The sequence below is a fragment of the Filicampus tigris genome, chromosome 16, assembly GCF_054856515.1.
Source record: "Filicampus tigris isolate MCC_2025a chromosome 16, RoL_Ftig_1.0, whole genome shotgun sequence".
NCBI lineage: Eukaryota > Metazoa > Chordata > Actinopteri > Syngnathiformes > Syngnathidae > Filicampus > Filicampus tigris.
Window position 1 is genome coordinate 18,325,084 of NC_141232.1, and position 14,069 is coordinate 18,339,152.

General features: G+C 41.7%; 1 protein-coding gene across 1 annotated transcript in view; it reads right to left on the bottom strand.

Annotated features, from left to right (window-relative positions):
- LOC147135062 (uncharacterized) overlaps positions 1 to 8,645 on the bottom strand; it is a 37,154-nt gene extending 28,509 nt beyond the window's left edge. The window contains exon 1 of the mRNA XM_086055162.1: positions 8,159 to 8,645. Within this exon, the coding sequence (XP_085911288.1) occupies positions 8,159 to 8,273 (115 nt within the window). The 5' untranslated portion in view covers positions 8,274 to 8,645. The remainder of the gene's footprint in view (positions 1 to 8,158) is intronic.
- Between the last annotated feature and the right edge of the window lie 5,424 nt (positions 8,646 to 14,069).

Genomic DNA, 14,069 nt, shown 5'->3' on the forward strand with positions numbered 1-14,069 from the left:
CACTAATGAATGTGATCAGAACATCATACTCCAACCCTTCAAAATTATCGCTGAGGTTTCCATGTCACCTCAAGTTTTGACACAATGTATGCACTAACAACAGCACAGAAGTTGATCTCCAATTTGATTTTGGAGACTTGCCAATTCCTCCAAATTGTTGCTAAACTCAAGCAGATCCATGAAGTCTTCTCGCACCATGATCTTGACTTTGGGCGTACCGATCAGGTGACGCATCATATCCGCCTCCATAATGAGACTCCATTCAAACAGAGCACGGCCTATACATCCTAATGACATTGAAGCCGTTCGTGACCATTTACGAGACTTGTTGGAAGCAGGAGTAATAAGAGAGTCAGAGTCTCCTTTCTCTTCATCCATCGTGGTTTTTCGCAAAAGGAATGGCCACATACGGCTGTGCATAGATTACCGCAAACTAAGCCTCCATACCATTAAAGATAATTATACGTTCCCAAATTTGGAGGAGTCTGTCGCTACGCTAACTGGTTCATGCTGGTTCAGCGTTCTTGACCTCAAGTCCGGCCAGGTATTACCAGGTCGAAATGGCAAAGGATGATAAACCCAAAACTGCCTTTGTAACTCCCTTGGGCATTTTCAGCGTCTCATGGAGAAATGTATGGCGATGGTGTGGAAACTGATCCTGATAAAATAAGTGCTCTAAAGTCATGGCCAGTGCCAAAAAAGCTGAAGGCACTCCGGTCCTTCTTAGGATTTGCAGGGTACTACCGCAGGTTTATTCAGAAGTATGCCACAATTGCAAAGCCCTTAAATGATCTGACTAAGGGTTATCACCCTCCTGCCCATCGTAAAAGTCCCAGAAGAACGTCTGCTGCGACGCATGATGTTAAACAACCTTTCAATGAGAGATGGATCCCAAATTGTCAACTTGCCTTCAATACTCTCATTGACAAACTGACGACCGCTCCAGTGCTTGGATTTGCAAATCCAAACAAGCCTTACATCTTGCACACAGATGCAAGCACCACTGGAGCAGCGCTTTACCAAGAACAAGAGGGGCAATTACGTGTCATAGCCTACGTCAGTCGAGGATTGTCCTCTAGTGAGTCCCGGTATCCAGCACACGAACTAGAATTTATGGCCCTGAAGTGGAGTGTGACAGAGAAATTCCATGATTTCATGTATGGAGCAAAGTTTGTTGTTGTGACAGATAACAACCCTTTGACATACATCTTGACAACTGCCAAGCTGGATGCTGCCAGCCACAGATGGCTTGCTGCCCTTTCCACTTACGATTTTAAACTTCAATAACGTGCTTGCAGCCAAAATAAAGATGCAGATGCGCTTTCCCGAAGGCCTCATCACCAACCCTGAGATGTAAACTGTCATAGGGTAGAGGATTTAGAAGATGTGGTCGAACACTTTACCCAAGTACATACCCCTGGCAGTGTCATGGAACTGAACCCGGACGTGGTGGCTGCCATATGTCACAGCTGTCTGGTAAGAACTTCAAATGTTGACGATCCCTCTAAGAACTGTATTACATTGGTTGAGACCCTAAGCTTGTCTGTTTCTGTCATTCCTGACCCCTATGCTAATAAGTCTCACCAGGGATTGCCCGTTGTACCCTCGTTGTCTCTCCAAGATCTTCGGGAGAAACAAAGAACTGATCCCTGTCTCAGAGAGGTAATTCATCAACTTGAAACTGGTGAGATTGTTCCTCAGATGCTGCGTGCAGAACTTCCCGCTTTGAATCTCCTGTTGAGGAAGCAGAACCGCCTGGAACTCAGAGATGGCATCTTGTACAGGAGAACGCAGGACTGAGGACAACTAGTATTACAGCTCGTGTTACCAGAAGAGTTACGACAAGTGGTTCTGACCAGTCTCCATGACGACATGGGCCATATGGGGATTGAGAGGACCCTTGACCTTGTAAGATCACGCTTCCTCTGGCCACGTATGGCTGCGGATATAGACACAAAGATAAAGACCTGTAATCGTTGTGTACGATGGAAAACCCCTCTCGAACGAGCTGCACCACTGATAAACATCAGAACCAGTAGGCCGCTGGAGCTGTTATGTATGGATTATTTGACATTGTAACCTGACAAAAGCAACACTAAAGACATCCTGGTCCTCACAGATCACTTCACAAAGTATGCAGTGGCAATTCCAACAGCCAACCAAAAGGCCAAGACTGTTGCTAAATGTCTGTGGGACAATTTCATTGTGCATTACGGCATCCCAGAGCGTCTACACACAGATCAGGGTCCTGATTTTGAATCCCACCTAATCAAAGAACTTTGTGAAATTTCCGGCATTGAAAAGACCCGAACTACACTCAATCATCCTCTGGGAAATTCAGTCGAAAGATTCAACCGAACTCTGCAGAGTATGCTGGGAACCCTGAAGCCGGAACAGAAGCAAATATGGAAAAAGTATGTGAAGCCGCTCATGCATGCTTACAACTGTACCAGAAATGAAGTCACAGGCTTTAATCCTTATGAACTCATGTTTGGTCATTCTCCAAGGTTGCCCATAGATCTTGCCTTTGGTTTGCCGGTCAAGGAAACGCCTTTGACGTCTCACTCAGATTATGTGCAGAAACTTCGTGCTCGGTTGGAAGAGAGCTACCAACTTGCTGTCAAAACTGCAGCTAAATCAGCAGAAAAAAACAAGACTCTTTTTGATCAGAGGAATAAGCCATCTGTCCTTGTAGAAGGTGATCGAGTGCTTGTCCGCAATGTAAGACTTTGGGGTAAGCACAAGCTGGCAGACAAATGGGAAAGAGACATCTTCGTTGTTGTCAAGTGTGTTGGCGAACTCCCTGTTTACGTTGTACGATCCGAAACAGACTCATCTGAGAAGACGCGAACGTTGCACTGGGACCTTCTACTTCCCCGTGGTTTTCTACCAGAAAGTAAAATACCTGATGTCCAAATTGTTGAATCTGTGCGCACGGAGGGACCTTCGAGTGACCAAGAGGAGGATTGGGAAGTCCCTGTTCCAATCTCGGCCCCTGTCAAATTCAGTGAGGATAAATCTTTACCTGTGCCATTTCTAGTTTCTGAGACAGCAGTGGTGGGTCCAGTGGCATCGCATCTAAGGAACTTGCCGGCAGTTGGGTAATCCATTGCTTTCTGTTGTGCAAACACTTGTTCATACTTTGGCCGATGCTTTTGGTAATGCTTTTGCTCTTCCTGCAGCCCGCGACACAAGTTTGCGTGTCCAGGTAGTTTAGCATGCACCGGAGTTGCATGGGTCTAAGGGGGGAGGGTGTAACCCAGGCACCGCAAGCAATAAAGTCATTCGGCGACGCATGCAGTAAATTAATTTGTGGTTGGTTGATTCCTGGTTCGATTGTCCAATTACGGCGATGCGTCGTGTGACGTCATGATGCGACGCGGCCGGTCATCGCGTATTTAATGCGGAAGTAATTTCATTTTGCTAGTAGGAGTGGGAGGGTGTCGCCACGGGATCGAGCTACAGGAAATGAAATAACATTTTTACCATAACCGCGACCTTTTTTATTGCCAACTCGAGCCACGTTTAAACCACAACGTGTTGTGTGTGTGTGTGTGTGTGTGTGTGTGTGTGTGTGAAGTGCCACGTGTCAACGGGTGAGTGAATTGTTTGTTCTTTACCGAGCCAGCTGGATTCACTCAGTATTAGTGACAGTGAACAACGATTGAAATTCTGCCTGTTCTTCAAATATTAAAACATTTGCTATACAGTGGTCCCTAGTTACTTCGCGCTTCAACTTTCAACTTTCGCACCCTCTGTGCATCGCGGATTTTTCAGAAGCATTCACAACAAATTAATAATCAAACAACACAGCCATATCGGCAGCTTTATTGCAGAAAGGCGCATTGTTTCAAAGATATGAGTTGACTCGAAGGCTTTGTACATACCCGCTGGGCACTCATAAAAGGCGGTGACAGGTTCCCAGCGCAAGCTCGACCAACAAGAGCACAACTGGATTTACTTTTTCCACACACTGTACTGCACGTGAGCTGACAGGGTGCGCATCATCGCAGCCTCTCGCTAGTCTCGCCCACTATTCAAATGTGCCGTTGATTTAGTCAGAGTCAAGTTGGATACTTTCTCATCCGTATTTGTAATGATGCGTTTAAAGTTTTGCTAAAATCGGATAGTACAGTACAACAGCTGTGTTTATAGTCGGCCAGCGGCACTGACGACTTAGACATCGCCGAATAAAGTGTGAAAGTTTTTGTTAGTTTTGTCTTAGGTTGTCTTAAAACAGTTTACCTTGACTACAATCCCACGTTGCATTTTATCCAAAGGATGTTTGATACTATTGAGTGAAAGTTAAGGCATAATTCACTCTTCTGCTTCTTCTTCGTTTTTAAATGAAGTAGGAGGTAACAAAAGGAAGAAGAAGAAAAAGCAGGCAAAGAAGAAGCCGTTTTTACTTTCACTTTTACAACGACGACAAGCGTTTTAAAGTGCAGGATTATACCTTTGGAAAAAATACACTACAGCATTCTAGTTAAGGTAAGTCAATTTTCTGATAAAAATTAAAACTTTAATGTAGTTTTTAGCAAACGTTCCGTCGTAATCGCCCGCTGCTGCGATTGAAGCTAAAATTCTTCTCACAGCCTGCAGCTTAGTATTTATTCTTCATTTTGCATTTTTAAAGCTAAATTGATTGTGTAACAAGTATTTAGAAGTGTGGGAACGATGTCGGGGGTTCGCAACAGCGTAACAGAGGCGCAAATCCCCCCAAAATAAAACTGTACAATAAATATCATATAAAATAATCATAATCATAAGTCCGACTCTACTTCGCGATTTTTACTTATCGCGGTGGGTTCTGCTCCCCCATTAACCGCGATGAATGAGGGATCACTGTATATATTATAGGCATTTGTGGATTCAATTTATTATAGTTATAGATGTCATATTTAGAATATATTTGTTGGCTTGCATTTAAATACAGTTAATGTATTTTATTGGATGACTTGTGTACACTACAAATATACAATTTGATTGTATTATGAGATGAATTTGTGAACTATGGCATTATTTATGCGGCCAAGTTCCCGGAATTGATGGCGAGCTAGACGGAGTAGGACCGTAAACCTACAGAAGCCTTCTCAAGGGACGCACTCCTCCTGCCAAACTGGTAGGGGGCTCCTTGTAGCCCACGACCTCACTCCTGAATCATACACCCTGGCCACTGCCCACCCATTTTCCTCTGCATTTTCTGCCTGGACTCATCGCAGACCCAGACGTGGGTCATAGAACTGTGAGGAAGCCACAGAAGGATTTGTGGGGTCAGCGGGGAATGCAAGTTGGACTTCTCGTCCACTTTTTTCCTTGAGTAGATTGAACTATCGTCGACGAGCCAGGATTTTGCGATGATGATATTTATATTATCTAGTGTATATTCTATACAATGTATATACAATACAATACAATATTATTTATATAGCGCATTTCATAACAGCTAGTATTTATGTCCAATAATTGGTGAATTGTCACTTATGTGGTTTTTGGTAATACATATCTGAAACAAAATCTCAGTCTCCTGTCCACTCTCTCCTTGAGCAAAACCTAGTAATCAATCCTCTGTTGACTAGCCTATTGATTGTCATAACGCAAGTGTGCCCTGGTTCTTTCTTGAACCAGGTCCTACACTAACCCTAACCTCGAAACGTATTAATACACCCACGTGTACCGTTACACCCCTACTATTTACGCCTTTAAAGTACCTTCTGTGCATGTGAGAGATGTTATATCCTTCCACACCATCGGCGGCGGTAGACACTGTTTCTCATTGTTAGAAAAATCCAACCGGAAAGCTATTGGCAGGGGCGGATTATAGAAACGTAAACAATGCATTCAGCTAGGGGTGGGCGATATGACGATATTAGATCGTTAAGCGGTTTAACGTGTTCACGATCTCACAAAGGCGAAAGATCGTTTGATCGTCTACATGGCACATTCCAACCAGTTTGGCTCTATGGCACCGCAAAGCCGCTGACGCGTATACCCGACCAACCAATCACAGCGCGCACAGTGCACGGTACGTGACACTCCCCGCCTCCCTGTTCGTTTGTATAGCGGGAAGCTATAGCGGAAAGTCACCACGAAGCAGAGTTGGTCCCGCAAAGAAACTCCACATCCACAGTGTCGATTTGCTTTTCCTCGGAGGAGAGAGCGCAAATCAGTTATTTGCAAAGTTTCCAGAGACTAAGTTCGGACGTCAGCGCCGACAGCCAAAGCAAACGGAGATCAGACACATGGCAGCCAGAGGGAGCCGCTAGCTCCAAGCTAACGCAACCCACGGTAACACAGTCATTTAACAAGAGCACTGCATATGAAAAAACAAGCAAGCAGTGTAAAGAAGTAACTGAGGCAGTGACTTATTACCTTGCTGAAGACATGATTCCCATTAAAACAGTGGAAAACGAGGGCTTTAAAATACTCTTCCAAGTACTAGACCTGTGTTACGAGCTATGTTTTTATGTTGACATTATGTTACCTTTTATGTTTACATTCACTACACATTTTGATAAAAATTGTCACTATTCAAATTAAAACATGTTGAAGCTATGTTAAAACATGTTTAACAGACTTAAAGTATTTTTTTTTCATTTAGAGTTTTATACACATTTTAAATGCTTTATATATTCAACATGAGGTAAATGGTCAGAAATGTGCAAATTAGTCTGAAAAAAACGATAAAATCATGATCGTGATTTTATTTTTTTAAAAATCGTGATATAATATTTTTGCCATATCGCCCACACCTACATTCAGCTATATTCTTCGCTCACGAAGAACTACCACACGAAGTAAACCCTCACGTTCTTGACACAGTATTGTGAAATAATTAAATTGTCAACCCTCGCTCTTGTGCTTGTAAGAAGATTAAGGCAGCGAAGGGGTGCTCACTGTTTATCCGCTTTTGTCACTTCCCATTGGTGCTCTGAGCGCTGATTTGCTAGCTAAAATCCCTGATACACCAAACCGATGTCGTAGGTTGTTAAGCGTCGTTGCGTCTTTAAGCGCCGTCTGATTGGTGTAGTGGCCACCGTCTTAGAGTCGCAACCCGTCTTTAAGCGTCTTGGGGGCGTTTACGCATGTTGAATCGGCGTCGTGACATTTGGTCACTCTGATTGTCTGTTAGCTACCAAATCAGCGTGCGGAGCACCAACGTGAAGTGACAAAGGCAGAAAAACAGTGAGCACGCCTCCGCTGCCTTAATCTTCTTAGAAGTACAAGAGCGAGGGTTGACAATGTAAGTATTTCACAATACCGTGTCAAGAACGTGATGGTTTACTTCGCATGGGAGTTCATCGTGAGCGAAGAATAGAGCCGAATGCATTGTTTACGTTGTTATAATCAGCCCCCGGCCAACATCTTTCCGGTTGGAATTTTCAAACCATGAGAAATGGTGACTACAGCCGCCGATGGTATGAAAGGGTATTACATCTTATGCATGCACAGAAGGTACTTTAATGGTCAGCGTCGCTGTCTGTCGTTGCGGTGTGTTTTCCCAGCGTGACGTGTCGACAGCCGGCCGGACGCCACAGGGGGTAAGCATCTGTCACTGTTGGTGAACGTCGTTTTGGTGTATCAGGGCCTTAACAGCCAATCAAATAGACCAAATGTCACAACTGGCAACGCCGTTCCAACATGTGTAAATGCCCACCAGACGCTTCCTGACGGGTTACGACACTACGACGGTGGTCACTACACCAATTAGACGGCACATTCACGATGCTTCACGACCTCCGACGTCGGTTTGGTCTATCTATGCCTTAAGATACAGAACCCCCAGTTGCTCCTGATGCTCTGTCATCAGTTGGTAAATGAGGTCACAGGGTTAAGTGCTTTGAGTAGAGAAGCGCTATACAAGTGTCAGCCCATTTACTATTCTCCCCACTAACAGTTATTCTTTGGCACACATTTTCTGGACTGGTTTCATTTGGCATGAACAAATGTTCAGCAGACCTGCATGTAAAAGGCAATGAATGAAAATAAAGACTCAAAATCCTTCAACCCATTTTCCCCTAACTTCGAACAACTTCACCTGGCCATCATTGTCATACGCTAGTAAAGAAGATTACATTGAAATACAAACAAGTGTGACATGCATATTTTACGATAGAAAGTCGTTCACAAAGCAAATGAGAGTAGGAAGTGTACAAACCTGCTCCGTGTAGCACAACACGAGGCTGCTTGCAAACTTCGCCCAGATGTTGCTCGCTCTCTTCTTTTATTCCACAATGTTCCTCCTCGTACTTTGTTATCGTCATTGAACACATTTTCACAAAGCAATCCCAACAAATTCGCACTACTTGATCGCTGTTCGACGATTAGTTGTGTGCTTCTCTTTGTTCGCGGCTAGCGAGCTAAACCAAGATAAGCCAAAATAAGCTAACTAGGCCGAGAAGCATCAACGCGAGCCAAGACGAGTTAATCCGGACACAATGACTTAATAAATGATGTTGTGGTCCTTTAAAGTAGTGATGTTCGTCCTGTGTGGAGGCTGTGATCCGTTCAGCTCAAAATCCGAAAGAATGACTAAGCGTAGGGTGTTTTCTTACATAATGAAAAACCGTGCACACACAGAGGTGACCTGCAGCCGCAGGCGGGCAGGACACGCCCCTTTGTGATATGATTGGTTGCTGGAAATTGGGCGGAGGCGGCGAAGCGGAGGTGGATAAGTCTAGGATAGATTTGTGCTGCAAATTGAGAGAGAGAATTGAACCACGCGATGGTGCATTTTATTAGGAAACACGATTTGATCGCACTGTTAGTATAATTTTTCCCTCTCTAAACATATCTCGTTTTAGGGAGCCCCAGACATGATATTTGAAGAAAAAATACTTTGTGCGCACAAACTGCTAATTTGTGCTCACGAACTACTAATTCCTGTGCACAAACTACTTATTTGTCCATGCTAATTACTACTTAGTGCGCACGAACTACTTAATTGTGCACACTGATAACTACTTTGTGCGCACAAAATCTTTCACTGGACAGGAAAATCAAGCGCACTTTTACAGACTAGCCTCGAACTACAGCCTGAATGCAGGTTAAAAATTTATTGACAAGAACATGATTAGGAAATAAACTTGTCCTGATGCTATGCCAGGTGTCTTGTTTGGGCTGTAGTTCGATGCGAAACGAGTCTGTAAATTGGACAAAATTTGTTTACCTTCTTGTCCAATAAGGAGTCAGAGTACTCCATGTGCACACCAATAACTACTTTGCGCACACGAACTGTTAATTTAATTAATTAATGTTGTTAACTTCATACGCACGCTGTAACTATTTCGTGCGCACGAAGTTAACAAAAGTAATCAAATTAAGATCGTGCGCACAAAGTAGTTATTGGTGTGCACGAATAAGTAGTTTGTGCGCATGAAGTAGTAGTTAGCAGAGCTGGGCACTGTCTTGTTTTGTGTTGCTAAGGTCAGCCAATTTCACACACGACGTGTTGCTAACTATACTGCTTTATTCAACTTCTTTATCTCAACTGCAGCATCTCAAATAGATCAGGAGGAGGGAGGCCACAATGGCGGAGTGAGTAGTTCTGCTTTCCGCAGGAGCTGAAGGAATATAAATTTACAGTCCTAATCTTGACCTGAGAAATATCAACCAACAAGATAAATACGGAATAGAACCCGACCACTAAAAACACGTTTTTTGGGCCAAAGAAAATTTTGCCAAATCGCTTCGAAAGAGCTTCAAAGTTAAGCTAAATGGCTAAGGCTAACGCTAAAAAAAATAGCATGCTCGATCACGACTACGAATGTTAGCTATGAAAGAGGAACCAAACAATGACATAACAGAAGTGACGGCGACACAAAAGAAGACAGTAAATGATCCCACACCAACGCTGAGTCCGAAGAGTCCCAAGAAACTACAGACGAGCACCATGAAAGAAATTGAAATGGAGGTGAGCAATGCTAAAGTCGTTGAAGCTGTTCAAGAATTACTCCTGAAATTCAACATGATGGATGAACGTTTCAAAGCCTTTGAATTCCGCATTGAGGCCAATGAAAAGGCAATGAAAGAGGATAAGGAAGATATTGGAAAGATGCAGGAACAAATAGAGGCTTTGAAAAATGAAAACCGCTCCCTCAAAGAAATGTGCCTTGAAAATGGGAGATACAAAAGAAGGTGGGATCTCAGACTCATGGGGTTGAAAGAGAGTGAAAATGAAGACACTAAAGAAGTGGTGGTTGGCATTCTCACGAGAGTGATTCCAGTGGCAGTTGATAAACTCAGGGAAATGGTCGATACAGCCTCGGGAAAAGAAACGATGCTGCACAAAACAAGATGCCAAGACCAATCATCATACAGTTTGCAACGCGGATGGCCGGAAACTAAGAGTCTGTAAAGAAATGAACATTCACTTCAAGGAGGACTTTTCAAAGGAGGACAGAGAAGCCAGACTGAAACTGTGGTCAAAAGTAGAGGAAGCGAGACGTAATGGAAAAAAGCTTTCCTGAAAGAAGGATTATGCAATCATTGAAGGACGAAGAATTGACCCTTGACAAAACATCAGGTAAAAGATTGTTTTACTCTCAGGGGCAGGGAAAAAAAAAACATCACCTGGGGAAAAAAAAAAGATTCTACACAAAACAAGATGCGGAGATCAATCACCAAGATGTAGAGATCAATCATCATACAGTTTGCAATGCGGACGGATTGAAACGAAATCTGGAGGAAGGCCAAGGAGAACAGAGTGTATAAAGAAATGGACTTTCACTTCAAGGAGGACCGAGAAGATAAACTGTGGCCAAGAGTAGAGGAAGCTCGACGTAATGGGAGAAAAGCTTTCCTGAAAAAAGGATATGCAATCATAGATGGACGAAAAATTGACCCTTAACAAAACATCAGTCGGAGGTTTGTGTTTTACACTGAGGGGAGGAGAGAAAAGGGATATGTCATTTCCTGAGGGAGAAAAAAAAAATGCTCCGCGGGACAAGATGCAAGGACCAATCATCATACAGTGCGGACGGCTCAAGACAAGATCTGGGAGAAGGCTAAGGAGGAAAGAGTCTGCAAAGAAAAGAACGCTGACTTCAACGAGGACTCTTCAGGGGTTGACAGAAAGTTCAGATTGAAGATGTGGACAAAAGTGAAGGAGACTCGACGCAAAGGGAAAGAAGCTTACCTGTAGGAGGACTATGCCATCATTGATGGATGAGGAGTGGAACCTTAGAAAAGCAACAAAACAAAAAAAAAACAGTTTCAAGTAGCCTAAGTTAAATAAACAGGAGGTAAATATATCTGCACACGTAATAGATATAAAGTGAGGCTTAGTTAACACTGATAGAAATTGGTGGATTGAAAATAATATTTTATGACAACATGCTCATTCCTGCGCTCAGTTCATGATTATAGCGCATACATTTTTTTGAGAATAACATGTCTGTTTTGTTTGTTTCTATAAATGTTAGAGGTTTAATAAATATTGTTAAACACAAGGCTGTTTTTTTATTTTGTAAGGAACATAAGGCAAATTGATTTTTTCTTCAAGAGATTCATTCAGGATTCACAGATGAAAAACTATGGAAACAACAGCGGGGAGATAAAGTACTGTTTTCACTTGGGACGTCTCATTCTGCAGGGGTTATGATATTGTTCAACAAGTTTCCTGGCTTAATAATTGAGCAAAAGAGTGATATGAGTGGACACTGGATTATAGCTGCGGTAGAAATGTATGACCAAAGATTTATATTAACATGTGTATATGGGTATAATAATCAAACTATTAACAAATCCTGATTGGAAAATTTGGGAATACTTATTTGTGAATGGAAAATTACATTTCAGACGGTAAAGGTGATAATGGGAGATTTTAAAATAGCCCCAAACTCTTGGTTGGATCGTATACCTCAAAAAGGTCTACAACCAGAATATAATGAAACTTTGTCCAATTTACCGGTAAGCGTAATGACTAACACAATTGATTACTGGAGAATGATAAATCCTACCACCTTAAAATACACATGGATCAGTTCTACAAATAATTTACAGAGTTCAAGATTGGACTATTGGCCTGTCTCTCAAATGTTATGAAATGAAATCTTACAGTGTGAAATCTCAGCATTCCCACTCACAGATCACTGTATAATTACCCTAAAATTTGTGGTTATGCAATAAAACAGGAGATCAGAAAATATATGGAAATTCAACAACAGCCTGCTACTTAATAAAGATTTCTGCAATCAGGTATTAGCCCTATGCCAGAGTGTATTGGTACTTGAAATGTCAGACCTAAATAAATGGGATTGGTTCAAATTTAGAATCAAACAGATAGCAATACAAACCAGAAAAGAATTAGTACAAAAAAGAAAACATAAACAAAAACAATTACCATATTTTCTGGACTATAAGTCACATTTTTTTTTTCATAGTTTGGCCAGGGGTGCGACTTATACTCTGGAGCGACTTATGTGTGAAATTATTAACACATTATTACCTGTATATCATTTCACATGTTATTTTAACCGACATAAAGAAACATAAAGATAAATCCTAAAAGCTATTAAAACGCATTAATAATTTAAACAGTTAAAATCTAATATTTTGTTTAATAAGTAATTAAAATAGTATGATAAAGAGACAATTTGACTGTCAATCCATCTATACAAAATAGTGTACTGTTGCTTGAAAGAGGAAGTCAATGCAAACATTTTTTTTTCAAGAATATGTTCTATGCAAGCCCACTAGTTGAAACAGGGCATTCTGATAAATATTGCATTTGTGGAATAAGTGTTAATCCACTCGTTTTTTGTCATCTCTGGGGGCGGCCATTTTGTCTTCTGTTGACTGAAAATGACATCACAACTGCTCACAAGGACCAATCACGGCTCAGATTCAGAAAACAGGTCAGCCGTGATTAGTTGTTGTGAGCAGTTGTGATGTCATTTTCAGTTGACATAAGACAAAATGGCCCCCCCAGCGATGAATAAAAACGAGTGCATTTTGCTGCTTAACTTATATTCCACAAATGCAAAATTAATCAGAATGCCGTGTTTCAACTAGTGGGCCAGCTGGGGAAACATATTCTTGAAAAAAAAAAAAATTGGGGTTGACTTCCGCTTTAAGGCGCCGTGTCTGGCCGTGGTCTTGCATCATTAGCCAGCCACACATACAGGCACGGAGCCGACAACAGAGGAGACGTACAGAGAATTACGACTGAATACAAACATACTTTTGGAGACTTGGAAACATTCTACATGGTCGGCGATAAATAAAAGCCTTATTTAATCGATCAACGACCGTTTTGGTGATTTTAAAGTTACCTTGCCGTAACTTTCTTGTAATGCTACGTGTGGATGTTAGCTAGATGTTATCATCGTAGCTCGGTGGAATGATGTGTACTAAGCGCACAATTTTATTAATTTGATTTATATGGACACATTTAATTGCATTACGCGACAGAGACAACTTGGCTTCCGAGAGGGAGTGGTGGGGGGACGTTGTTTAATGTAACGTAAGCATACCGTTCAGCCTGTTGTTGCCTCGATTCTATTTTTATTTTAAATTGTTCATCATTTAAATTTTAAATTACATTTGTGTTCTTGGTGTTGGATTTGATCAAATAAATTTCCTCCCAAAATGCAACTTATACTCCAGTGTGACATATATGTTTTTTTCTTCTTTATTATGCATTTTATGGCTGGTGCGACTTGTACTCCGAGCGACGTATAGTACGGAAAATACGGTAATTGAAAATATAAATAAAATATGCAATAGGTCAGAACCTTCAGTGGATGAAAAAGCGAGATTACATGTGCTTCAACTCCATCTAGATCAGTGCTTCTCAATTATTTTCTGTTACTGCCCCCATAGCAAGAAGAAAACAATTCGCGACCCCCACCCCACCACCCAGTCTCCGCCGCAACTATAAATAATAGCATTTGTCTATAAAATAGTTATAGGTACACCTCTGCATAACATTGTACCCTTGTTAACATAAAGAAAACAAAAAGAAAGAGATATAGTTCAACTTACAACAATAACCTTATTAACAGTGTTTATCAGTCTGTAAAAGAAAATATTTTAAGTGCATCAATTTTCCTGAAATTCAAAAAATA